Below are 27,945 nucleotides of genomic sequence, written 5' to 3'. Positions count from 1 at the left end.
TCTGCAAGAGGAAAGTGAGGGCTATACACTAGAACAGCACAGATTAGGAATTGGGATATCTGGATTCTGGATCGGCTTAATGATAAATGCTTCCGTTTCCTTGGCTTTGTGACCTTTTTTGTTTTAAGGTGTGTTCCATTGTTGGTCACTCATAATCCTCAGATTTTGCTCAGGCTGACGTGTCAAAGTGGAAATACTTCCAGGGAATTCCGAGCCTACCATCACATCAGCCATGCCTAAATCTTTCCTGGTAAAAAGGTGCAGCCCGATGCGGCTGGCATCCCGGAATTGGGGAATGCTCTCCGACCAGCTCCGGGGAGACTTGTATATCCCAGGTAGGTAGGCTAGTTAAACACTTTTTGCACTGTTTTTGCCCTGAATTAGATTGACTGGCTGCAAATACATGTGTGCTTGAAAGGGTTCTTAAAATATGCAAGGCTGACCCCTTTGAAACCTCATCTGAAGCCACAGAAGAGGCTTCTGGGTCAGGCCAAGGATCCACTGAGCCCAGCATCCTGTCCTCACGGTGGCCAGATGTTCACGTGGGAAGCCCACAACCAGGACCTGAGCACAACAGCAACACCCTCCCCACTTGTGATTCCCAGAAACTGGCATTCTGAGCCATACTACCTCCAACAATGGGGGTGGAACAGCCATCGTAGCGAGCAGCTATTGATAGCCTTATCCTCCATGAATTTGCTCTGCTTCATTAGGAAAAGAAATGAGATGTCAGGCCATTTCCTAGGATTCTCAAGTAATGACTGAGGTGTCTTTGGGATGCAGAGAACCTACAGATTTACTACAGACATCCTAGCTGATCCCTAGCTGTCATAGGAATTGCTAGATTGTTAGATTAAGGACTTGCGATTAAGGGCAAAATGTGATTATTTTGTAAAGACACATGCAGGCTACAGTCACTTCCTCTTGAGCTGGGGTAGTGGGACAATGGCACTAAGATATGTCACTATTTGGCTACAGCAGAGGGAGAGAAGCAAAGCAGGGTCACTGCAGAGATCATCTCTATCAGGTCCCTCTTTTCCCTGAACTGCTTCCATTTCAGCTCATCATTATAAGAGCTACCTTGACGCCAGACTTTGTTTTCCTCTTCCCTCCTCATTCCCTTTCTCCTTTTGTGTTGTATCATTTAGGTTGTAAACCAACAGGCAGGGCCCACCTTGTTCTCATTACTCTTATGTAAGTTGCTCTGGAAGCCTTTTTCTCTGGAAGAATAGGGTGAAAAATGATATATGATAAATATACCCGCTGCCAGTCAGTAGGGAGACAGTACGGAACTAGATGGACCAGTGGATTGACTCAGTATAAGGAACCGTCCTATGTTCCTTGCAGACCCCAGGATTCTCCGAGGCAACACCATGAACATGTGGGAAAGGACACACGAAGGGGACCCCCACCAAGGCATCATCCAAAGCCTGTGTCATTCTCAGCCGGTTCCCATGGGAAAATATCCTAGGAACAGCAAGGTAAGTAAGAGTGGGCCAACTAGCCACACAGTTAGAATAAAGGAATGCTTGGAATCCATTTAGTTCTCCCACCAGCTCTGATCCTGCCATGGACATTTTCAAAGAATGTTGACGCAGGGCCCATGTAGCAAGACTTTTTGGTGGAGGGCTTTAGGGGAAAGGGGGTTGTACTGTTGTTAGGGCGCTAAAAGCATTCCACATACATTGTCTATCTCAGCAATCTTGATAAGAGCCCTGTAAGGTAGGCCAGTATGGTCCCCCCAGATTACAGTTTGGGAACAGGGGGAGCAGTTGAGGCTGAGAGGCGATGGCTTTGCCCAAATGCTGCATTGTGAGTTCATGGCAAGAGAGGAAGATGGATTTCAGCTATGATGTCGCTTTGGTGAAATTGGGGCAGAGACACCCTCCCTGTTCTGCTGGTTCCAGTGTGTCTCCACCTCTCTCTTCTGAAAACGGGCACACGATGCTTGTCAAACCCCACCCCTTTTACTGTAAAAGCTGGTGGGAGTAGCTTCAGTGTTTTTTCTTTTTAATTCAGCTTCAGAGATTTTGCAACTGACTGGCAGATCAACCTGTTCCAGGTGTGGCTAATGGAAATGCCTTGGGGTAGGCAGCTAGTGTGTTTATAGCCTTGAACCATGTGACGCTCCTCCTCCAGTCCCTTCGCTAGCCCTATCCACCCATCACAAACTCCCTTTCCTTTGGCCCACCATATCTCTTTGCTATTATCTTCCAACATAGCCATGCCTGGTACCTTTGCTCTCATAAATAAACAAACCAGGTTGCAGAAGGCTGCATGTTGTCTATTTCATCTGTGTCAGTTTAAAAATCTGGTCCTCCAACCCCCACTTCTTTTTCCTTCGTCTAGGGCAGGAGTCCTCCAGCGCAGGCAGAGTTGCAGTGCTGCATGTGCAGCAAGCGTTTCCCATTGCAGCGCATGCTGAACCGCCATCTCAAGTGCCACAGCTCAGTCAAAAAGCACATCTGCAAGTACTGCGGCAAGGGCTTCAATGACACCTTCGACCTCAAGAGGCACCTGAGGACACACACAGGTGGGCACAGTCTCCCTCAGGGGCCTTGGCTTGCTTCTCAACTCACAAACATGGATACTTTTCTGTTAACATGCCAAGGAGCTGAGGGCAATTTTTAAGGTTCTCTCTCCCCTTTTTATCCTCACAACAACCCTGTGAGGTAGGTTAGGCTGAGAAATAGTGACTGGCCCAAGGTCACATAAGTGAACTTCCAGCAAGAGCGAGGATTTGAACCTAGCATTCTCCAGTCAAAGTCTAACACTCTTACCACTAGACCATGGTTGTTCTGAATCCATAGTGGGTTGGAATCTGCATGGTATCCACCCACCTCTGGGTTGAATCCAGGCCTTTGGGCTCCGTAATGTTCCTGGTTGAAACATTGCCCTGCCCTGTTCCCTCTGCTACCAGACAGCAACTCTTCATTTCGAACAACTTAGGCTGGTGGCCCAGCTACGCCCATATCTGGACAGGGAACATCTTACTTCAGTTGTTCATGCTCTGGTAACCTCGAAATTGGACTATTGCAATGCACTATACGTGGGGCTGCCCTTGAAGACGGTTCGGAAACTGCAGCTCATGCAGAATGCAGCGGCCAGATTAATAACTGGGACCAAGCGGTCGGAGCACATAACACCGATTCTGGCCCGCTTGCACTAGCTGCCTATATGTTTCTGGGCCCGATTCAAAGTGCTGGTTTTAACCTATAAAGCCTTACATGGCACGGGCCCGCAATACCTGATGAAACGTCTCTCCCGATATGAACCTACCCGTACACTGCGCTCAACAGCGAAGGCCCTCCTCCGGGTGCCTACTTATAGAGACGCACGGAAGGCGATTACAAGAAAGAGAGCCTTCTCGGTGGTGACCACCGAACTTTGGAACACCCTTCCTGACGAGGTTCGCCTGGCGCCTACACTACTATCCTTTCGGTGCCAGGTGAAAACCTTCCTCTTTGCCCAGGCATTTTAACATTTTAACATTTTTTAATATTTTTTTAATATTTTAGTATTTTGTACTTAATGTTCTAACAGACAGTTAAATTGTAATCTGATGACCAGGTCGTTTTTTAAATTGTATTGCTGTGTTTTTACTTGATGTGCACCGCCCAGAGAGCTTGCTATGGGCGGTATAGAAATTGAATTAAATAAATAAATAAACAAGCAAAGGGTTCTTATTATTCTGAAACACCCATATGTGGGTGTATAGACAGATAACTCACACACACCATTAAGATATTAGAAAAGTTCTTCTTCATTGCACAGGAGAATAAACCATTCAAAATAGCCATAAGCAGCATTAACTTAAACCATATCTATTTTAAACCCCGTCTTCTATAGTGTTAATTCTTTGCAGAAATAAAAATCCCAACCGATTAAATTTAAAGGAGAAACTCCTTCAATAATAATATGTTGCAATGTCAAATACATCCCCTTTAGGCCTGATACAATCTTAATGAAGGATTGACCAATCAGCAAATTAGGCTAATGCAAAATTGCACATCACTTTAAAACATTATGAACAGTTTTGTAAGCCTATCTCTTCAAGATTTGAACCTGTGTATTGATATTTCAGTCTAAATTCACAGTCCAGCTAACTTGCTTCTGCCTGCAAGTCTACTAAAGAAGCTAACCTATGGCCCCATCTGCACTATACATTTCAAGCAGTTATCATACCACTTTATAAACAGTTCCCAGAGTTCCTTGGGAAGAGAGATTGATTGTTAAATCACTCTGGGAACTGTAGCTCTGCGAGGAGAATAAGGCTGTCCTAAAAACTCTCAGCACCCTTCACAAACTACAATTCCCAGGATTCCCACTGAGCTATGGTTCCCCCCCCCCACTAGCAAGAGGACTGATGCCACCTGTTGAGGCGTCTGGTTGGCTGCTATGGGAAGCAGATGTGCTGGACTCGCCCTTTAGTCTAGGTAGGTCTGAAACCCCAAAGGGTCTGGGAGAAACCCAGTCAACGTAGACAGTACTGCACCACAGCCTAAGTATGTGCCAGCTTCCCATGATGAAGCAGAGTTCATGTGCTGAAGCTTAGCCCAATCAAGGCCCATTATGTCTGTAGGTGTAGCACTGGGGAGAAATCATAGAAGAGTAGAGTTGGAAGGGGCCTCTAAGGCCATCGAGTCCGACCCCCTGCTCAAGGCAGGCATCCAAATCAAAGCATTCCCGGCAGATGGCTGTCCAGCTGCCTCTTGAAGGCCTCCAGTGTCGGAGAGCCCACCGCCTCTCTAGGTCATGGGTTCCATTATGGCTCTAACAACCACAACTCCTCCATATAGTTGTGAGGTAAACTTTTGTTATAAGAATATTTTAATGATGTAAACACAGTGTAAATCGTTAACTGTAAAAAGAAAGGGGGAAAAACCCCTTCACTTTTACTCCTGGCCAGAGCCAAAAAGAATATATGAGGAGTATACAAGGTCTACTATCCAAAGTTGCTCAGAAGATGACAGCGGGCATGCTGGTTTTTATGTACAGAGCAGCAGCATTCAACAGGGGCCAGTTTATGATTGGTTGTGCGGTGGATATTCCAATCAAATCTATTGGTCCACACTTAGAGGGCAGCGAGGGTTTGGAATTCTATCAGAAAAACTGATTGGCTGGAGGGTCCTGCCTGAAGGGAATATAAGGTCAAGTTCAGCACAGTTTGGGGGCTCAGTCAGGCAGTCCATGGTGAACTGTGAAGAGGTGCAGTGAGAGATTCAATGAGGATCTGAAGGACACGGAGAGAAAGAGAGAGGTTGACTGAAACAGCAGCAGCTGGCCGCTAAAGAGGACAGAGGAGCCTACATGGAAGGTGAAATCGCTTGAGGCGAGAGTTGAGGAGTCTGCAAGAGAAAGAGGGAGAGAGCTGAGGTCAGAGGGGCAGCGAGTGGAAGCTGACCAGAGGGAAGACTTCTTGTGAGAAAGCTGGAAAGGGACCAGAGAGTAGTGAATCCCGACCAGAGGGAGGACTTGCAGTAAAGTCCTCTGGCCAAGCTTGGGAGTTAGCTGGGGAGGAGTTAGGAACACTAATTTAAGATTCTATATTCAAGAGGCAGCCGGACAGCTCCCTGCCGGGGATGCTTTCAGCTGGATTCATGCACTGAGCTGGGGGCTGAACTTGATGGCCTTAGAGGCCCCTTCTAACGCTGCTGTTCTATGCTGAAGATGTTTTAAAGACTTTTTTATATTCTTTTAGTGTTTTATCACTTGTTTGCTGCTGTTGGGGAGGAAGGTAGGGATATAAATTTAACAATAAATAAATAATTGGCTGTGGTTATTGTACAGGGAAAGGAGGAGCAGCAAGTACCTAGCTATCATGTTAAAGCCAACAGCAGCATAGTGAAGTTTATGTGGCATCTGTTTGAAGTAACAGTAACATGTAATAACGTCCTGTATCTAATAAACCATTTTTTTACAACTTACCAGCAAGTAACCATGTTATATTAATTTTGAGCTTTAATAAATTATAATATCTGTTTTACTCCTAAGTCAAAGAACAACAGCTCCTGTCTGTTTTGTCCCATGCCTATAACTACTGTATTTGTAAAAGGATAAAGGGTAAATAAAAACGTTTGCAATGAACAGCAGCAGCAGAAACAGGCAAGGATAAATGAAGCCAGTATTTGCGTTACTTTAGGTGGCTTAAAGTGGTGGCAAACGGGTGGGATAAGAAAGCACCCTGGCGACAGGTCTTGATAAAGTAGAGGCCGGGGGACGGGATGTAGAGGCCTAGGCCAGGTCTGGGGAACCTTTCTCAGCCCAAGGGCTGCCTTCCCTCGCAGGCAATCTTTCAGGGGCTGCATGCCATGAGGGGCAGGACCAAAAGCAAGACTGTGGAGGGCAACTGAAGTGATTCCTCCCTTTGTACATCCCAGCTACACAAATCCACCTCCATCCAGATAAGGAAGAGGCATTATCACAGTTCAAGACCTCCTGCCAGCCAGGCAAAAGCATGCAGGGCAAGGGAAGGGAACCAGGATCGGTAGGATACTTGGCCTGGAGAGTCCCGAGGGCCAGAAAGAGACGCCTAGAGGGCCACATTTGGCCTCTGGTCTAGGCCTCCACAAGCACCAGCCAGCCAAGGGAAACGGCCATACAGCTAGTGGATGCAGGTTATCTAGGCCTGGTTCTTTCATGTCCCTTCTGCCCTGCAGTTAACAAAGCTGCCTTGGCTCCTCTGCAGGCATCCGCCCATACCGCTGCCGCGTCTGTGACAAAGCTTTCACCCAGCGCTGCTCCCTGGAGTCCCACCTGAAGAAAATCCACAGCATCCAGCAGCATTACGCCTACCGCGAGCGCCGGTCCAAGCTCTTTGTGTGCGAGGAGTGTGGCTTTACCTGCAGCGGCAGCGACGAGTACTACAGCCATGTGCGCCAGTGCCACCCCACCAACGGCCTCCTGGGGAGAGACTTCCAGAAGCTAGTGCCGGCTGACCACACCAAGCTCCACATTCTCTACCCTTCTGTATACTGAGGCAAAGGCCAAAGGGCAGGGCTGAGCAAACTCCCTCCTTAAAAAAAACAAAATCCAAATCCCATGGAAGAAGCTAGAGACTGGCTAAATCATGCATATGAGCGCATTTATACTCCTTTGGCATAACTTACTTCTGCTGGCCTTGGAAATGGCAATGAGTGTCCGTGCTGACCTGGCATTTTCTCTAAGGGTTGGATGGCTCACCCTCCTCTGCCTTGAGATTTCATCCAGCAGCTATGTTAAAAATCATGTTGCCAGTCAGAAGGACTAGAAACCTTTTTTAAAAATGAAAATGGATCCACAGGCTTTCTCTCAAAGCCCTGCTGCAGGTCCCCTCACCTTCCAAAGAGAGCGGGAAAACTAGCAGGGACAGGGCCTTTTATGTGCTGGCTTCCAAGCTGTGAAATGCTCTCTGCAGGAACTTTGGCCTACATGACTCTCTTCTAAGCACCAACTAAAACCTTTTTCACTTGCCCAAGTTTTGGGCAGCAATCTGTGATTTTTCTTATTCATAATTTATCTGCTGTTCAATAGCTGCTGCTTCTAGTTTAGGATATTTGTAATAGGTAGTGTTTTGTTGTAAGCTAGCTTAGGGTCTCAATTGGTGGAGAGATGGCATATAATTAAATAAATCTGATAATGGTTAGGGGAATGTTTTGTCCCTTTTCTGCTTTGAAGCAGCAACACAACCAATGTTCACGCTGAACATTATCTTGCTTTATAGCTCATTTTTTAAAATAAGTGTCAGGACTCCAGCAATCTTGAAAGCCACATCTCTAAATTTGACTGTAATGAGGGAAAGGTGGACACACCACACAGGCTCAGAGGCCCTTCCATATTGCACACAGCCTGAAGCCTACATGATGCAAATCTTTTGCCCCGCTACTTTAACTCTATGAAAATATGATAACCCTGGCTGGCCCATGCAGGAGGGCTTAGGAAAGCACAACTCTGAGACTTTTGTACAAATATTAACCATTGTTATTAACAGTGTCAAAAACAGAAAGGCAACCCAACTCAAACATGGAAAGGCAGTAGTTAAATCATCTGGCAATTTCCAAAAAGGAGAGGAATGGGGGGGGTAAGAGCTAAACAGAACTGATGGAGGGGCTTGATGTCTCCAAACACTTCACTCCGTCCAACGGTGACCACAGTGTGGGGCTGTGCAGACATAGTAGAGTCGCATGGCATCCTAAAACAGAGAGGGGAGGGATGAGACTGGTATCTCATGCATCTAACAGTCCTTGGCCTGGTGATCATCAAGACATTTGGGAAATAAGGCACAGAACCAGAAGCCTTTCTCAAACTACTATAGACCCTAATCCTGAAAAGTCAAGAGTTCTAGAAAGATCTCCATTATACCTGCAGCACACCTAATGCTGTTTTGTTTGAGCTGTCCTCACCACAGAGCCACAAATTGTTTTGCACTGGGAACACCCTTTGAGAGAAGAAACCTGAAAGGGTGGTGGTTGTTTTTTGGCAAGCTTGACTGTCTTTTAACGTTGGTTGAGACACACACCCTTTCTTTGTTTTAGAGCTAAAGAGACTCCGAACTCCATGTAAATCACTCAGCTGGTTTGAAGAGACTTGTCAGTGAGACATTTGAACAGTGAGTAGCACAACCAATGGAAAACAGACATGCAAATTAGGTGGGAGTCAAAGGAGCCAGCTGAAATTCTGCTACTTGAAGGTTCTGCTCCTCAAGAGTTTGATGTAGGGGGAAACCTACAGGATACGATGCAAGGGGATAGGGGGGTTCTTGCTGAAAACATGTGAGAGGGATGTTGCCAGTAATTACAAATCATTAGTTGCCTCAAAGCTAGGAACAAGTCTCCTCACCTCAGCCCTTGCACTGTGAGACTGGAAAAACACGGCTTCCTTGTGGCCACACCTGGAAGACAAAGTAAAAAGACCTGATTATGAGGCAGGCAGATCCTGAAACAAGTCAAGAAATGCCCTAACCTGGCACTTGCCCCGCAGACATTTTGCACTGGCTGGGGCTGGGGGGAGTTGTAGTCCAAAATGTCTGGAGGCACCAGGTTGGGGAAGGCTGGCCTCCTCCAATGGCCTTTTAAGCCTTGTCCGAGACTGTTGTACGCTAAGTGCATTTGTCAAACTGTTCAAACAAAAATGGCAATAACTCCATACTCACTTTTGACAGGGGTGGTCCTCTGTTCGGGGCAGAGTTGGATCCTGAGAAACGTCAGCAATGATCTGGGTTAATTCACTGAAATAAATTTTTTATAGATGTTTAAACATTAGTTCTCTCTCTCAAAAAAAAGATTGTCAACTTTTAGCCATTTACCACACACAGATTGTAGCAGCTTACCCCACACACAGACACAACAGCCCAAGGTGAAAATGCACTTAACAACCATTATCTAATAAATGCCAATCTGTTACCATAAAAACCCAGCCCTCCCTCACTCCTCTAGCTCTTTTGCACTTGCCCTCCTAATTGGCACCTAGCTGTTTTTCTACTGCCTTTTTTAAAAAAAGCCTTTCTCACCCACTCCCCACCCGGCACCTGTCTTGGATCCTATGCTTCTAATGATGTGGTGTAAAATCTACATCTCATTGCTGAGTCATGTTCAGTGTGCGATCAACTACAGTTCCAAGTAAGCTTTCCACGTTTCACTTGTCTGACCATGCCCATGTACTTAAGAGTAAAATTAGTCTTGATTTTTTCCACAGGAATATTGGAAGCTGCTTCAGTCAGAGTCATGCTCTTGGTCCATCTGACTCAGAACTGTCACCGTAAACTGGCAGTGTCCTTCCAGGGCTGCAGACAGGGGACATTCACAGGCCTCCCTGGAGATGTTAGGGATTTAAGCAGGCACCTTCTGCGTGCACAACAGGTGCTCCACCGCTGCGCTACAGTCCTTTCCCACATCCCATAGTTTGGTGATGAGCTGCTGTTTTGGGGGGTCCCCATGCCACATCAGGAACACGGTGCAGGGAGAGGGGGCTTTAACCCTTTGCCCCCTGGTCCCGATCGGAATTGGGTCCTCTTACACCTGCTCTTTGCAACGGGATGAAAAGATCACCACAGCCCAGCACTGTCTTCTGTGCCACTTGAAACAGCGGTCAATACTTACTCAACTTCATGCGTGATCTTATTGACATAGATGCAGCTGTTGTCAGCCTCTTGCTGGTAGTCACAGTTACGGCACTGCAGGGAGCAAAGACAGAGAGCCACGTGTTCGAGCTCCTATCAAGGCTGGACCAGAGCAGTATGCAAAGACTGATGCCTAGAGAGAGAAACTGCCTGGACATCAGTGATCCATGCCCAGCAATCTCAAAAGGTGAGCTGAACCTGCCTCCCAAGGTCTGCAACTCTAAGCTAGCAAGCACAGTAGCAAAATGGCAGAGCTCATCCATTTCCCAGTAGAAAGTCTTTCTTAGGCAGCTGGGCTGCAAAAGGATGCCACAAGTCATAACTGATACGCCACAATGGCCCAAAGTGAAACTCCACATTCAGAGACCGTCTATCCGATGGCGAATATTACCACTTTACACTCACTGCATAGAGAAGAATCCTGTTCTCTTTGTCTTCTTTGGGGTACAACATGTTGTTGCTGTTAAATAATCAGAGAGAGAGAGACCAGGAAGAAAGAGATGAGTGAGCTGCTTGGAGTAAGGTGGGATGCAATGCAATTAAACAAACAAATAAAAAAAACATGGGTGTGTGACACAAGCAATCAGAGTCTTGGCATTTTTAAAATGTTGGAAAAGAGCACTTTTTTTTTTAAGTATCCACAACGGTCCCAGAGAATGACCTGGTTTGCATGACATGGTAGGCCAAATTATGGCTTACTGGGAACTCGTAGGGTCCCAGAGAGGAATTGCAGCTGCTTTGCTCCTCCCTGGTCCGCAGGTCCTGGTTCAGATGACAAGCTAAGTCAAGCCTTGGCTTAGGTCAGCATGGTGCTAGAGCAAAAACGACAAGGGAGGAACTAAGTGGCTGCAAGCTCCTCTCTAGTAGCCCACATTATCTAGTAAGCTGCCGTTTCACTTATCCTGTAGTGCAAACCAGGCCAACTTAGTGCAACCTGGCAACTTTTCAGACTTTAGCCATGCAATCCAATACATGGCTGCCCACTTAGTTCAAAGGGATTCACTTCGAGTAAATGGGCAGCATTCCTCTACACCCTCAGCTGGGAGTAGGTTGGATTTATACTGCTTGCTTCTGAGCAGACGTGTATAGGATTGTGCTTTTTGAAAAACACTTTCCCAAATGAATAATCCAGTGACCAGTCAGAGGAGACAGACAGGGCAAGTGTATGTGTAACAGTATCATCGTCATTAGCATCCTGACATAATTTATCATCTATTTCATTTATGAATTGCTTCTCATGAGGCATCCTGAAGCAATTTATGATACTATAACTGTTAAAATAATTGCATATATAGCCTATTTTTTTAAGAAAAGGTATGTATCACTTTAAATAGCAGCAGCACATCCATTCAAATCCAATACAGGCACCAACAGGAATAAAGATCTCAGTTTAGAAGGCTCATTGGTAGTGTTGTTGTTCCTAAGATAGGAAGCAAGGAGGCTGCCTTGTACTGAGTCAGACCATTGGCCCATCTAGCTCAGTCTTGTCTACACTGACTGGCAGCAGCTCTCTAGGATTTCAAGCAAGGAGTCTTTTCCCAACCCTACTTGAACCTGTGGCCTTCTGCATGCAAAGCCCCATCCCTGACCACTAGAACAGTAATCATAATAGTAATAATCGTATTTCACCAAGTTCAACTTCTCTAACACCTGATCTGCTTGCTGGGTGCTGACACCCACCACAGTCCCTGACTGTTTAGCAATGGCTTTCTTTACAGCCGCCCTTGCTCAGTCAAGGCGAGGTAAGGCGCGCTCGCTGAAGGGTTTTGTGGGTGCGGGGGAGAGACGGGGAATAAGCCCCCGCCATGGCTCCAATAGCCTCGCCCCGCTCCCCTGCAACCCTTCAGCGACAGCCCGGCCTCGTCCGGGGCCTCACCATTCCTGGCAGAACCGGATCCCCACGAAGCCTGGCTCGTAGGCCCCTTCCGACTCCATGGCAACCGCCCGGCCTGAACTCGGCGGGAGTGCGCAGGCGCGAATCGGGCAGCGGGTTTTCCAGTCTTGGGCTTTGCTTTGCTGTCGACGACTGCGCAGGCGCTCCTGCTACTATGTATGGACCCCACACCACTTTGCTACGGCGGCCGTCAGAGGCCACGATAGATTCGAATGCGGCCGTTCCGGCTGTCGCTGGGGGAGAGTGAGGCGGCGCAGGGAGGTTAATGGGGACGGGTACAGTGGCGTCACTAGGGTTGGTGTCACCTCGTGCGGTAACTCATGGTGTCACCCCCATGGACCTCCTCCCGTATCAGACCATACAGAATCCTTAGTAGTGTTTTTTGTACTGTTACTCATAAATCGTAATTCCCATATATCACTGAATGTTATGGCAATAGCAGTGACATAAACAACTAGCAAATTAAAATTACACCTTTAAATTACAGTATCATACGCACAGCCCAAATTCTTGCTCTTATTACTAATGGGAGTTAATTATCTTGCATATGCCCATAGTAAATTTTCAGATACTTTCAGACCCTCAGCAATTTTCAAGTGGTCTATGTAGAAGAAAAGTTTGGGAACCCCTGGTATAAGACACCTGCTTATGTCCCTATGCTGCTCTCGCCCCTCATTTTGGTGCCTGGGATGCATGCGTGTGGACACACCTCCTTACAATTATGGAAAGTGATTCTTAATAATAAGTCTCCAGACACAAAGTTACATAGGTATTTATCAGTTGTTTAGTAGAAAATTCAGAGCTGCAGGGTCCCTTCATGATAGTTACAGCCACGTACACCCTTTTTTGCTCCTGGATTAAGAATGAGATCTTTGTTAATGGATTCTCTCACAACAAACATCTCTAGGAGCCAATCAGCATGAAAGTGGAGAGCGTTAGCAACTGAGAAGAGTCTTCTCAGTGGCTGACTCACCTCCTTTCACTCTGATTGGCTCCAATCTGCAGAAAAGGCAAGGAAGCATATTAGAAGACTCTTCTCAGTGACTAACACACTCCCTTTTCATGCTGACTGTAGGATGCTTGGAGACATAGGGACCCTGCTCCCAAAAAAGCAGAGGGACTAAGATCCCCTGGGTGACTACCCTCCTGGTACTTATGGACATGACCGTAATATATTTTGTGACGTGCAAGTTTGACATTATTTATTAAGTGTGTTTAGGATTACACTGATGGCATTCCCAAATATGTACTTTCACACAGACTTTGGTTTTCCATAACACAATGTTTGTCCAAGCCTCCACACTTGGGGGGGGGGCACTACTTGCACACCCCTTCCATAAGCACATCAAAGTTGGATACACACCTGAACCAAGACCCAGACAAAAGGGCACTCAAAACAAAAAGGTAATAATTACAGTGGCTGAGTAGATCTTGTACAGTGGTTATACTGACTGGGCAGCCACTGTCCTTCATATTTTACAAAATACTTTTTCCTATACAAAGATTAAATTTCTGTGTATGAAAAAGTAATATATGAAGTGGTCTCAATAGGGAGAAAAGTAAACAAGTGAATGGTGATCCAAATGTTTTTCATTCTCACGTTATGAAGCTAGCTGCCAGATGATGTATCACCTTCCCTACGCATGCAGCATAGACTGAAAAAACAGCACCCAAGCCACCATTCAATACGTGCACGTGTTCTTTCCAACATGAACCTACAGGTCTCAAAAAGTAATGTGTGACAAAGTCCTCAAACACCTTCTAACATGCCTCAAACATGGTCTCTTGTTCTACCAGCAGGCCTTCACACCATCACTTTGCCAAAACATAAGGATAGGTAAATTGCTTTTAGGGAGGTTCACAATTATGATTTCCTATTTATTTAATCTAAAAATATTTAAAATACATAAAAACAGCCAGGGGAAGATATTGGAGAAATATAAAATAAATACAAATAATAAAAAGGGGGGGTGAAAAGACCTTAAATGTGCTACTCACCATCTCTCAGCCTATCCTCCCCTCAGGATGAAAACAACAGAGAACCATGACCACCCCCAGGAAGAAGGGCACACTTAAAATGTAGAGGAAAAAATCATCTACAACCATAGTGTGAAATCAAATACTTATTGGGACACAGTATGAAGAAATATTTATATAAACATGACTCTCAAATATGTTTATGAATTACACAATCTTTAAATATATTTATAGTGCAATCCGATGTTTGTTTACTCAGAAGCAAGTCCCAATGTATTCAATGGGGCTTACTGAAACTGGGAAGTGTGCAGAGAACTACAACCTCAAGTGATACGGAACTTGTTCTTTCAACTTGTTCTTTTAAGTTGAGACCTTATCCAAGTCTGAGTCTGTGTTGGAATTGCTTTTTAATATGTTTTTAAGCCTTTTCTTTTATTTAAAAAAATGTTTTTTTAAGCTTTTCAAAATTATTTTCAAAGATGTTTTAATATATTTTAAAGTCTGTTTTTATGATGTTTTAAAGTGCTTTTAGTGCTTTTGTTTGCCGCCCTGGGCTCCTACTGGGAGGAAGGGCGGGATATAAATCAAATAATAAATAAATAAACTTCATTCACCCAACCCAAAATTCAGAATCATGCCTCTTTAGGCTGTTTTCCAACTGTTTATTCTTGCTTTGTGGTTATTGGATTTTAAATGGCTTTATTTCTTGTTGTGAGCTGCCTTGGTTTCCAACCCTACCTCACAGGGTTGTTGGAAAGACTACACACACACACTGCAGATGTATAAATACATACAGCCCATATAATAGTTTATTGTCAAACCAGTTGGTCATTGCAGAAAAATCAGTATTAGTTTTTAAAAAATCAGTATTAGTTTCCTACAGAATAAAAACTGTAATACCTAAGTAAGTCCTGCCTACTTGCTTTAAAATAGGACTGGAGGAGGGGGGGACAGAAAGACAACACAAACACAATTCTTTTTTACATTCAATTCAGTCCCATTGATTTTCAGCACATTCATAACCATGTCTACTCAAAAGTAAATCCTATTGAATTCAATAGGATTTACTCTGGAGATATGGGATTAGCAAAGCTTTTACCCCCACAAAAGCAAGTATTGGGAAGGTTTTGGAAACACTGCCCAGGATCTGACTCCTACACACAAGAGGGGAAAAAACTGAAATATATATACTTACCCAATTTATGAGATTTTCAGATAAACGGGGGGAGGGGGAACCACCATTTTCTGGCCTTGCAATGAGGTTTACTAGACACTGCCACAGGTCAAACAAACACTTCACTGATTGGCTGCAATCCTGAACGGCCGGGGTTAAAGCTACAAAGTGCTATACAGTAGTTTAAAAAAAGATTTAATGGGGCGGATGACGTTTTTATGTATATCTCGAGAACTGGACCACATAGAAATGTTTTTTTTTAAATTAAAGCTGAGAATCACCCCCTCTGATGGTGTCACCTGGTGTGGTCTGCACCCCCCACACACCCCTGGTGACACCACTGGGGGCGGCTGACATTTTTATGTATATCTCAAGAACCGGACCACCTAGAAACTTAATTTTTTAAAAAAATTAAAGCTGAGAGTCACCCCCCTCTGATGGTGTCACCTGGTGCAGTCCGCACCCCCCGCACCCCCTAGTGACACCACTGGATGGGTATCTATGTATGTACTGCCTTCAAGTCGATTCCGACTTATGGCGACCCTATGAATAGGGTTTTCATGAGGCTGAGAAGGTCACTCAGTGAGCTTCATGGCTATAGGGGGATTCGAACCCTGGTCTCCCAGGTCGTAGTCCAACACCTTAACACCACACTGGCTCTTATGGGGACGGGTAGCATATACAAATTCACCTCATTGTGCCAATTTACTTGCCTCCACAGAAACAGACTGATGATGTCGCCAGGCCAGGGAGACATTTATGTGGTCATTACAATGACGTCATCTGCCCGGGAGTATTATGGCTTCTATTCAGGGCTGGCACTCTTTTGGAGTCTTACATCTTTCACAGCAGCTGCAAGCTATTAGGCCTCGTGGAAATGGCATATGGATTTTTTCCTGGCTTGGAGAGCGTAGGCTGTGTAAACACACTACATGTAAATCACATGATTTCCCCAAAGAATCTTGAAAACTATAGTTTGTTATGGGTGCTGGGAATTGTAGTTATTTGAAGAGCAAACTACAGTTTCTAGGATTCTATGGGGGAAATAATGTACTTTAAGTGTATGGTGTATATGCATCTGTTGTTGTATATATGCCTTCAAGTTGATTTCAACTTATGGTGACCCTATGAATCTTTTGTGGTTATATTGATAGGGTTTTCATGGTAAGAGGTATTCAGAGGTGGTTTGTTTGCTTGTTTGTTATGGGTGCTGGGAACTGTAGTTATTTGAAGGGCAAATGACAGTTTCTAGGATATTTGGGGGAAATAGTGTACTTTAAGTGTATGGTGTACATGCATTTGTAGTGATGGTGAAAGAACTAATAACAATCCTAAGCATTGCAGATACACACTGTTGGAGTCTAGAAGACTGGAAAGTTTAAGGGCCCATAACAACGATCTTTGGGGAACTCTGGTTTGACATGAGAGAGTTAGTAAAACTCACCCCCTTAGTAAGATTTGTAAGAGAGTGCCATTGTTGGGGCAAAAGGTCACAAAACCACATGACATCCTGTGCTTACCACAAGAACAGAGAACTAACACTGATTGTCTGAAGTGTGTGTCATAAACAGGTTCTTAAGATCAAGGTGAATGTGAGCTTTGCTCCAATCTATTGGTGTCAATGATGTACAATTTGAATAATAAAGGTTTCTAGGTTTTCATATCTTACATTCAAGAGGGGTCTCCAGGAGGATGAAGAGCTAGAGATATATTAGAAGTTTAAGTGTGATGTAGATAGTTAAGTGTGATCTATTACATTTAAATGGTAAAGGAGTTGGGTGATATAAGATTTTAGTTTAAATATTTAGAGGGGAGATCATTGTGGTTGCTTGTAAATAAAGTATAAGGAAGGTACCTCAGGCAGCCAGTGTGGTGTAGTGGTTAAGGTGTTCTCTGAGGTGGGCTCTGCAGCAGAGAAACCTGCTCCAATGGTCAGATGAGTCTCCTTTGTTAAATCTAATAGAGTGGCCAGGTGGTCCAATGGGTCTGTCAGGTGCCCATTAACTAGCAAATGGGCCAGGGAAATCCTTTTGTCATTGAAACTCTTCAGGAGAAGCCCCCTTCCTGGGGCCTGAGAGAGGCTTGTGTTTTTTTTAGTTGAGTCTGAAGAAAGGCTGAGAACTGGAGACACACAGAGAGGCTGGCTCCTTGCACCATGGCTTTAGGATGCCTCCTGTCACTGGCGATCACTCATGGCCGAGTAAGATTGTCTTCCAAGACACAGTAGGGCCCCGCTTTACGGCGTTCCGCTTTAAGGCGTTCTGCTGATGCTGCGGCTTTCATTTTCAATTTTAAATGTATTTTTTGCTCTTTTGCGATGTTTTGCGATGTTTTGCGCCATTTTTGGCCCATTATAGTGAATGGGGTTCCGCTTTACGGCGATTTCCGCTTTACAGCGGGGGTCCGGAATGGAACCTACCATATAAGCAGGGCCCACCTGTAAGGTCTTTAACGGTGGGTCCGTAAATGACTGTGGAGGCCAATTCTGGATCCACACAGCCTCCCACAGTGAGGACATAAGTTTCCAGATGGAAGATGGTCGCGATGAGGATTTGCTTGACGTGCCTTCCGCTTAGCTCGTTTGTCCCTTTCGCCCTGTACTCGTGCTTCTTCAAAGTCCATAGCACCTTTGATAATGGCCGACCTCCAATTGGGACACTCATGGGCCAAGACTTCCCAGTTCTCAATGCTTATGTTACATTTTTTTAGATTAGCTTTGAGAACATCTTTAAACCTCTTTTGCTGTCCACCGATATTCTGTTTTCCATCCTTGAGTAGCTGCTTTGGAAGACGGTGATCAGGCATTCGAACAACATGGCTGGTCCAGCAAAGTTGATGTTGGAGGATCATTGTTTCAACACTGGTGGTCTTTGCTTCTTCCAATACGCTAACATTAGTCTGCCTATCTTCCCAAGTAATTTGCAGAATTTTCTGGAAGCAGCATTGGTGGAATCTTTCAATAATAATAATAATAATAATAATAATAATATTTTATTTATGAGTCGCCTATCTGGCCGAATTAACAGCCACTCTAGGCAACGTACATCAATACAATAAAATACAATATAAAACAATGAGGGCCACAATCAATAATTAAACTAAACACTACAATTCTGATTAATAACAGTATTAAAAGCTAACCCACCCCAGGGATCCCGTAGGCCTGCCTGAACAGCCAGGTCTTCAAGGCTCGGCGGAAACCTATCAGGGAGGGGGCATGGCGAAGGTCGAAAGGAAGGGAATTCCACAGGGTGGGGGCCACAGTCGAGAATGCTCTCTCTCTAGTCCGCACCAGCCTCGCTATTTTAACTGGTGGGACTGAGAGAAGGTCTTGTGTGGCTGATCTCGTCAGGCGGCATAATTAGTGATGCTGGAGGCGCTCCTTCAGATAAACTGGGCCAAAACCATATAGGGCTTTATAGGTCAACACCAACACCTTGAATTGGGCCCGGTAAACAACTGGTAGCCAGTGTAGATCTACTAACACCGGAGTGATATGATCACGGCGACGGCTGTTCTTAATCAATCGTGCCGCCGCATTCTGTATCAGTTGTAATTTCCGGACCGTTTTCAAGGGTAACCCCACGTAGAGCGCATTACAGTAGTCTAAGCGGGAGGAGACCAGGGCATGTATCACCCATGGGAGCAGATGAACAGGAAGGTAGGGTTGCAGCCTCCTTATCAGATGTAATTGATACCAAGCTGCCCGGCTCACTGCTGAAACCTGAGCCTCCATGGACAGTTGGGAGTCAAGAATGACCCCGAGGCTGCGGACCTGGTCTTTCAGGGGTAATCTTACCCCATTAAACACCAGGTCTATTTCTCCTAACCTTCTCTTGTCTCCCACGAGCAACACCTCGGTCTTGTTGGGGTTTAGCTTCAGCCTATCCCTTCCCATCCATTCACTTACGGATTCCAGGCACTTGGACATGGTGTCCACAGCCAACTCTGGTGAGGACTTAAATGAGAGATAGAGCTGAGTGTCATCTGCATATTGGTGGCACTGCAGCCCAAATCTCCTGATGATGGCCCCCAGCGGCTTTACATAGATGTTAAATAGCATGGGGGAGAGGATAGAACCCTGTGGCACTCCACAATTGAGAGGCCAAGGGTCTGAAACCTCATCCCCCAATGCCACCCGTTTATATCTGTCTGAGAGATAGGAATGGAGCCACCGTAGAACGGTGCCCCCTATTCCCAGTCCCACCAGGCGATCTAAAAGGATACCGTGGTCGATGGTATCGAAAGCCGCTGAGGGATCCAGGAGGACGAGGAAGGTATATTCTCCCCTATCCAACGCCCTCCTCATATCATCCACTAGGGTGACCAAGGCTGTTTCAGTTCCATGTCCAGTCCTAAAGCCCGATTGGAATGGATCTAGATAATCTGCTTCATCCAAGTGTGTCTGTAACTGTTTGGCCACCACTCGTTCAATCACCTTGCCCAAGAACGGTAAATTAGAGACTGGGCGGAAGTTATTTAACTCTTGGGGATCCAAGGAAGACTTTTTCAAGATGGGCTTTATTACTGCCTCCTTGAGGGCTAATGGCATTGTACCCTCTTCCAAGGATGCATTTAGCACTGCCTTGATCCTTTCGCTCAGTCTCTCTTTACAGTTCATAATAAGCCATGAAGGGCAAGGATCCAACAGACAGGTGGTTGGCTTCACAGTAGAGAGCACCTTGTCCACGTCCTCAGAAAGAAGAGGCTGAAACCAATCCCACCGGACCGGAATGCAACTAGCCGACCCTGGCTCACTTCTTGTGTCCACGGCGTACGGAATCGTGCTCTTCAGGCGCTCGATTTTATCGGCAAAGTGTTTAGCAAATATGTCACAGGAGGCTTTAGAGTGCTCCATGGGTTCCTGAACAACTGGACCGACCAGGTTTCGGACCACTTGGAACAACCTCCTGGGACAACACTCTGCGGATGCTATAGAGGCAGCAAAAAATTCCCTCTTTGTTGCCTTTGTTGCCACCTGGTAGGCAGCTATTGCTGCTCTAACCAGTGTCCGATTGTCTTCAGAACGAGATTTCCGCCACCGGCGCTCTAGTCGTCTCACCTCCTGTCTCAGACCCCGGAGCTGTGGTGTATACCAGGGTGCTATCTGAGTTCTATTCAGGGGGAGAGGACGTTTTGGAGCCACCCGGTCTACTGCCCTAGTGATGTCCCTGTTCCACTCCATCACCAGGGTTTCGACCGGGCGCCCTTCAGCCGGCTCCAAATCTCCCAGCGCATTCAGGAATCCTGTAGGATCCATCAGGTGTCTGGGGCGGACCATCCCAATAGGTCCTTGTCCCCTGCGGAGGGTGTGTGGCATTGAGAGGTCTATATTCACCAGGTAGTGATCTGACCATGACACGGGGTTAGAAAGAACAGTCCCCATTTTCAGAGCACTTCCCTCCCCTCCCGAGACAAAAAGTTGGGAGTGGCGTTTATAGATGGTCAATGTTTCGCAGGCGTACAGTAAAGTCGGTAGCACAATGGCTTTGTAAATAAACATGTTGGTCTCCCTTCGAATATCCCGATCCTCAAACACTCTATGCTTCATTCGGGACAATGCGGCACTCACAGAGCTCAGACGATGCTGAATTTCAGCGTCGATATCAGCTTTTACAGAGAGATGGCTGCCAAGATAAGAAAAGTGATTGACATTCTCCAGCGTCGCACCATTAAGCTGGATTGATGGTGCTACAGAGGAATTGGTTCACACTTGCTGATGAAGCACTTTGGTTTTTTTGATGTTAAGCGAGAGGCCAAGCTTTTCATATGCTTCTGCAAAGACATTTAGGATAGTTTGAAGATCTTCCTCTGAATGTGCGGAGACTACATTATCATCGGCATATTGAAATTCTATGACAGAGGTTGTAATTACCTTACTTTTTGCTTTCAGCCTACTGAGATTAAAAAGCTTTCCATCTGTTCGATATGTGATTTCCACGCCAGTGGGAAGTTTCCCCTCAACAAGGTGTAGAATCATGGCGATAAAAATAGCAAATAAGGTCGGAGCAATGACACATCCCTGTTTGTTGTCTGATCCCATTTTGAATGGATCACTTTGAGAGCCATTGTTATCCAAAATTGTTGCCGTCATGTTGTCACGGAGGAGTCGCAAAACATTCACAAATTTATCAGGGCATCCAATTTTCAGAAGGATGGTCCAGAGAGCAGTTTGATTTACAGTATCAAAGGCCTTAGTCAGATCAATAAACGCCATATACAGAGGTTGGTTTTGCTCCCTGCATTTTTCTTGAAGCTGTTGTGCAGTGAAGATCATGTCCATTGTCCCCCTGGAAGGGCGGAAACCATTTTGGAATTCAGGGAGGATGTTTTCTGAGATAGGTAGGAGGTGATTTGCGAGGATCCTTGCAAGGATTTTACCTGCGGTAGCAAGAAGAAAGTTGCCTTGGTAGTTCCCACAATCTGTTCTATCACCCTTCTTGAACAGAGTGATAATTATGGCATCCCTAAAGTCTTCCAGGATCTCCTCTCTCATCCAGATTTTTTCGATGAGCTTATGAAGTTGTGTAAGTTCAGGCCCACCTTCTTTAAAGACTTCAGCAGGAATCCCATCAGGTCCACTATCTTTGTTATTCTTTATCTGATTAATGGCTTTACTGACTTCATCCAAATTAGGGGATACTGCAAGCTCATCTCTCATTTGTTGTGGGATTTGCGAAAAGACCTCATCAGCCACAATAGTTACGATTAAGGAGGTCGTGGTAATGCTCTTTCCAATGCAGTGCAATAGACTCTTTGTCCTTTAGAAGTTTGGTACCATCTATTGAATGTAAGGGATTTGTACCATAATTTGTTGGTCCATAGGTGGCCTTTGTGGCATTAAAAAAGCCCCGTGCATCATGAGCATCTGCAAAATGCTGAATTTCTTGAGCTTTCTTTATCCACCAGGCGTTCTTAAGTTCTCTAGTTCTTCTTTGGACCTCAGCCTTTGCAGTGGCATAGATTTTTTTCTTAGCAGCACGGTTAATGTCTTTTTGCCATATCTGGAAGGCTTTCCTTTTCTTGTCAATGATATGTTCAATCTCACTATCATTCTCATCAAACCAGTGCTGATGTTTCTTAGTTTGGTATCCAATAGTTTGTTCACATGCTGCAAAAATGGAAGTCTTCAGTTTAATCCAGTGTTCCTCAACTTTTTCAGGGAGTTCTGTAGGTAGATGTTTCTTGAGAGTTGTTTGAGATCTTGAAGGGCGTGGATGTTCATTTTACGCCTTGGTTTTCTTCCTTGGAGCCTACGTTGAGGAACAATATTAATGGCCATAGTGGATCGAATTAATCGGTGATCTGTCCAGCAGTCATCAGCACTCGTCATGGCCCTGGTGAGGAGTACATCACGACGATCTCTGGCACGGACAATTAAGTAATCCTGGAGATGCCAATGCTTCGACCGAGGGTGCTTCCATGATGTTTTAAATTTATCTTTCTGGCGAAAGTGTGTTTGTGATAACAAGATTATGCTCTGCACATTTAATCAGAAGTAGAATTCCATTCAGGTTGCTAATGCCAACTCGTTCTTTTCTAATGGTTTCTGGCCATAAATTAAAATCACGCCCAACTCTTCTATTGAAATTGCCCAAGAAAGTCCTCAACGGCAGAACAGGTGTGTAGTGAAAGTGGGGAGCTCTTCCCCATCTGCTCTCACTGTCCTAGGAGTCAATCCCCGGCCTTGGGCAATTGATCCCAGCAAATCCTGGTTTGCCAAGGTTGTGCACGTCAACACCAACCCTGCAAGGTAGTACTGCCACCACCCTTCAACTGGTTAGCTACTCTGGGGCAAAGGGAACCCCAGAGCCCACTTAAACAACACCTGAGCCTCTCAGGACCAGAGTCTAGATACACTCCTGGCCCCTTCTGAAGTCTTAGGTAAAAACGTTTCTCTGTTACACGGTAGTTGTGGTCAAATGGCAAGGACTGAATTTAGGAACTGACCCCTCTCTCTGGAATAAACACACGTTGGTTTAAAGCAATTAAAGTTTATTAAAAAGAAAATAAGCAAAGCATAAAAAGGTTACAAAAAGCAAAAAGGTACACACAAATAATTTGTAGCAGCAAATTGAATCCTAAAACCATACACCCAAACAGGTAAGGTACTTAGTAAAAAAGGTAAAGGAAAGTTTCTTGGCACAAATCAAAATAACAAAGCTATCTGCCTTAGCTATACTTACAAGAGCATAGGATCTTTCAATGGATAGCCTTCTTCCCCTCAGGGAGTTGCAAGTCAAGATGTAAATGGAGCCACAACAGAACATCACCATAGGCAAAGTGGTGCTCCGAAGTGGGACACAAACCCAGAGTTCTGAGCCTCCTCTTATGGAGGAAAATTCCCTCCCAGCCGGAGACAATTAACCAATTAACATTTTCATCAAAGGGATGAAAAAACGATGTTCCCACAGCACCTGGCGCCTCCTCTTGGTTTCCCATAACAAAGCAAGGAGTTTTACGGCCTTGACGGAACCAGGCCCCTTCCACTGATAAGAAGGTGCAAAATTACTGTAAGGTGGTACAGCTGTGTAATAAAAATTACCAAGTCACGGTGATGAAAGAACATCAAAGATTTAACTGCTTGCTAGCAAGCTAACAAGGAAGATGTCAAGGGGAAGAATTCCCCATAACGCTTTGGGAGTTAGCCATTTTAACTGCAGGCCAGGGTTGTTGACCATTGAACCGCACTGTCACTGAGTTTGTTTTCCATCAAGTCTGAAAAACTGTAGCTAGGGGGAGTTATGTCTTTGCCCAGTCTGGGAACGGACAGCCAAGGCTGTTGCTATGGTAACCATCGCGATAGACTGGGAAAAGTTCTAGCAGCTATCTGTGTTGAGCTGAGTCTTCTGTGTATTGCCTCTGAACTGAGAGGTTGTCTTCTGTGTTTACCTTTGGAGAGAGATGTACCAGAAGGGGGTGACTGAAGAAACTCTACACGTATTTACTCTTAAGCCTTTGGCCGTAATGTCTTAATAAAGACTCTTAACATGATCTAATGCTCTGAAGAAGTTTCTTGCTCATCTTAACTCCAACGTAATGTATGCTGTTTCACGCAACAACGCACACACTTCAACAGGGTTATGGGCCCAGATCCACAGCGCATTACACGGGAGTAAGTTGCTGGTCTGAACGGCAGACGGAGTTCCAGAGGGCAGCTTGATTGATTGTACCAGACAGAGGTGAGCAACATGGCTGTAAACCTGTCTGGGGGAGGCTTGCCAATGGAAAGATTGACGGAAAAGAATTATGGCAGCTGGAAGCCGAGGATGCGGGCTTTGCTGATAAAAGAGGATTTATGGGACATTATAGATGGACCACCCCTGGCGGTATTGACCGCGGCCTGGAAGCGCAAAGATCAGAGGGCGCAGACGTTTATAATCTTGGCTCTATCGGATTCTCAACTGATGTGTGTGAGAGATGAGCCGTCGGCTAAACAGATGTGGGACGCGTTGCAGGATTTGTCCAGGAATGGCAGCGGAGGCAGAAGGCACAGAGAGCCATGCAGAAGGAGGCTGTCGAAAGCAAACAGGATTACAAGCAGCGGCTGAAGTCTTGTTATGCCTGTGGGGCTCGTGGGCATCTTCAAAGAGACTGTGCAGTCAAGCGCAACTCCAGGGACGGAGGCTTGAAGCAGGGAAGTGTGAACTTTGTTTGTAAACAGAAGTCTCAAGATTTAGGACCTGTTGACTGGATTGTTGACAGCGGGGCGAGCCATATATTAATCAAAGACAGAAGTTTGTTTTACACTTCAGAAAATGTGCAGGATTTTGTGCAACTAGCTGATGGATCGCAAAAGATTGTGGAAGCCCGAGGTCTGGTGAGATTTGACAAGTTGGGAATACTGTCAGATTGTTTGTTTGTACCAGAACTGAATCATAACATGTTGTCAGTCAGAAAACTGGTGAATTCTGGGTATTGTGTAACATTTGATAGAGGGAAATGTTTTGTGCAGAGAAGAGGCAAAGTTGTCTGCCAGGGATTCATGACACAGGGGCAGTTTAGAATGACCATGGGTGTGAAGTGTGCTGATGCTTTGAGTTTAATGGGGCGGAAAGGGAATGACCGCCAGAGCTGTAAAAAGACAGCTGTAAAAGGCACACAGTCAGTATTTACTGCTCACATGGAATCTTCATGTAATGCAATCAGGTTAATGCCTAAGAGAGTGCAAAGCAGCCGGGTACACATTCCACAGAGAAAAAGAAGAGGCAAGCTTGCACCCAGAGAACAACAAGAATCTGTTTGGTTGCCAGAAACACAGCAGTTAATTCTGAGCAGAAGCATTAAAGTCTCAGAAAAACCTTGGGATCAAAGGGAAACAGTCATTCTTACAGGGTCAGATGACACACAATCACAAACATTTAAGCCAAATCCAGACATAAAGGTGGAGGGCACACATATTCCTCTCAGGGATGCGTTAAATGAGCTCATTTGTGGGAAACGTAGATCGAAGAAACGCAAGGTTGAGGAAATGGAATCTCCTGCGCAGGCTGTGCCAAGTACCAGCTCAAATGGGGGGGCAGAGAGAGCAAAAGTCCTAGTGCCTGAAACCGCCTGAAAGATTCACTGTGGGATTAGTGACCAGTCCTGGAATGCACAAACTGGTTGAAATGGATCCTGACACGTTATATATGACATGTGTTCAGCCAAAGTTTGATTGAATAAAGTGTTAGCTAAATGTACAGAGATGTTCTGAACTGTACTGAAATGTAAGCTGTATTGCAAGATGTATTGGAGAAATGTATTGTTGTTATTGTTGTAATGAGTTACAGACATGATGGGAAAAAGGGGGGATTGTTGACCATTGAACCGCACTGTCACTGAGTTTGTTTTCCATCAAGTCTGAAAAACTGTAGCTAGGGGGAGTTATGTCTTTGCCCAGTCTGGGAACGGACAGCCAAGGCCGTTGCTATGGTAACCATCGCGATAGACTGGGAAAAGTTCTAGCAGCTATCTGTGTTGAGCTGAGTCTTCTGTGTATTGCCTCTGAACTGAGAGGTTGTCTTCTGTGTTTACCTTTGGAGAGAGATATACCAGAAGGGGGTGACTGAAGAAACTCTACATGTATTTACTCTTAAGCCTTTGGCCGTAATGTCTTAATAAAGACTCTTAACATGATCTAATGCTCTGAAGAAGTTTCTTGCTCATCTTAACTCCAACGTAATGTATGCTGTTTCACGCAACAACGCACACACTTCAACAAGGGTAAGGCTGGCAAGCTGGCATGACAAGGTGGAGGATAACAATGTGTATGTTACAACAGCTGTGAAGGCGGATGAAGGCTGCAGCAGATGAAAAACTTCCAATCATCATGGTATCCATGCCATTGGATCAAAGCCTTTTTATGTCAAGATTGTGTGTTGATCATTGTGCACCGATCTCCCCACATAAAACAAATTCACGCACAGGCGTCTTCCAACCAAACCAAACCAAAAGTCCCATGGCGATTGGCGAATGGCAACGTGGGCAGGACTGTGAAATCCGGAAGCCCCTAGTCATGGACCCGCACATGGGCGGTGGATACAGACTCAGTTGTCCTGGCTCAAGGACTAAGGCAGTTGAGTAGTTCAGCAGCTATATCCACAACTGAGCAGTCCAGGATCGACTCTGCTCACCCTGTATGGGGAAGGGGCTAGAAATGGTGCCCTAAACATAGTCTGCCTCTTCTCTCTCCCTGACTGGATCACCGCGTCCAGTGGGGTCACCACTTAGCGGTCGCAAAAGACAAATGAACTTTGGAACGTGGAATATACGGACATTGCTGGACAATACAGATAGTGAACGTCCTGAATGCAGGACTGCCATCATTGCGAGGGGGTTGTGACATTTTGATATTGTCATAAAGACACCACAGATTCCGCTGACTTTCTTTCCAAGGAAATCAAACTCTGGGCAAGTGCAGGGACCTCTGAAGATCTCTCACTGCTCAGAGATTGGGGTGGCACGCAACAGTAATAGGTTTATTTTGCTTGCTGAAGAATGTGGGGAGTGTGTTCGTTTCTATTTCTTGTTATCAATACAATTCTTCTTTCAAATGATCAGCCTTGCTTCAGATCCCTGCTTTTGCTGGGTTTTAAGGAGGGAGGATATTTGTACATGGAGTGAATACAGGGGTGATAGTAGGAGTGTAAGGGGACCCATCAGTATTACCTGAGCACAACAACACTCTCCCCTCTTGTGGTTCCCAGCAATTGGTATTCAGAGGCATACTGACTCTGACAGAGGAGGGAGAATGTAGCCATTGTGGCTAGTAGTCATCGTTAGCCTTATCCTCCTTTAATTTGTCTATAAAATAGCAGCAAATGTTGTAGCCCGGCTCCTTCCTATTAGGGGAGCTGCTCCAGCCCCTTGATCATTTTAATTGCCCTTGACTGCTGAAACGTTTATAGCTCTACCATATATCCTTTTGCAACCAGAACTATACACGGTGTTCCACGCCCATTAGAAAGAAAAATAAAATGAAAATAAAAGCCTGTGCTCTGCGGGGGAGTTAATTCCAGGCACTAATTGCTCAATTCCTAAATAAGTGCTCAAAGTGTCAAGTGAGTCGCTCTGGCTCATCTCTTGGCCAGTGCTGTTCCCTCCATGCAATGTCGATATTTGTCTGTTATGTAAGGAAGACCAAACTGGTTGAGCAGGTGCTTTTGTGTTGCATCAAGTGGGGCAGGATTTGGGCTTCGTGAGGATATTATATAATAATAATAATAATAATAATAATAAATTTTATTTTTGAGTCGCCTATCTGTCCGGGTTAGCGGACACTCTAGGCGACTTACAATATCATAAAAAAACACTATACATCAC

At 45.3% G+C, this 27,945-nt stretch overlaps 2 protein-coding genes across 2 annotated transcripts; one reads left to right on the top strand and one right to left on the bottom strand.

The window, feature by feature from the left end:
- Positions 1–232: 232 nt before the first annotated feature.
- On the top strand, positions 233–6,978 carry OVOL3 (ovo like zinc finger 3). Its single transcript, XM_061597764.1, has 4 exons — positions 233–335; positions 1,348–1,481; positions 2,350–2,533; positions 6,689–6,978. The coding sequence occupies exons 1-4, from the start codon at positions 233–235 to the stop codon at positions 6,976–6,978; spliced, it is 711 nt and encodes a 236-aa protein (XP_061453748.1).
- Positions 6,979–7,936: 958 nt separating this feature from the next.
- On the bottom strand, positions 7,937–12,149 carry POLR2I (RNA polymerase II subunit I). The gene is made up of 6 exons (XM_061597480.1): positions 11,973–12,149; positions 10,502–10,556; positions 10,077–10,150; positions 9,131–9,205; positions 8,818–8,869; positions 7,937–8,170 (listed from the first exon to the last, which is right to left on the bottom strand). The coding sequence occupies exons 1-6, from the start codon at positions 12,029–12,031 to the stop codon at positions 8,108–8,110; spliced, it is 378 nt and encodes a 125-aa protein (XP_061453464.1). The 5' UTR covers positions 12,032–12,149; the 3' UTR covers positions 7,937–8,107.
- Between the last annotated feature and the right edge of the window lie 15,796 nt (positions 12,150–27,945).

This window comes from Rhineura floridana, chromosome 15, assembly GCF_030035675.1.
Source record: "Rhineura floridana isolate rRhiFlo1 chromosome 15, rRhiFlo1.hap2, whole genome shotgun sequence".
In the NCBI taxonomy this organism is placed as follows: domain Eukaryota; kingdom Metazoa; phylum Chordata; class Lepidosauria; order Squamata; family Rhineuridae; genus Rhineura; species Rhineura floridana.
Note: the sequence above shows the minus strand (reverse complement) of the source record. Positions and strands in the feature narration are given on the sequence as shown.

Excerpts from the sequence above, each read along its gene's own strand:
- OVOL3 (XM_061597764.1), top strand. The coding sequence starts at position 233 with ATGCCTAAATCTTTCCTGGTAAAAAGGTGCAGCCCGATGCGGCTGGCA. Across the intron at positions 336-1,347 it reads GGGAGACTTGTATATCCCAG|ACCCCAGGATTCTCCGAGGC; the intron begins GTAGGTAGGCTA and ends TGTTCCTTGCAG. Across the intron at positions 1,482-2,349 it reads AATATCCTAGGAACAGCAAG|GGCAGGAGTCCTCCAGCGCA; the intron begins GTAAGTAAGAGT and ends TCCTTCGTCTAG.
- POLR2I (XM_061597480.1), bottom strand. The coding sequence starts at position 12,031 with ATGGAGTCGGAAGGGGCCTACGAGCCAGGCTTCGTGGGGATCCGGTTC. Across the intron at positions 8,870-9,130 it reads GAGGACCACCCCTGTCAAAA|GTGTGGCCACAAGGAAGCCG; the intron begins GTGAGTATGGAG and ends TTTGTCTTCCAG. Across the intron at positions 8,171-8,817 it reads CTCACAGTGCAAGGGCTGAG|GATGCCATGCGACTCTACTA; the intron begins GTGAGGAGACTT and ends TCTCTGTTTTAG.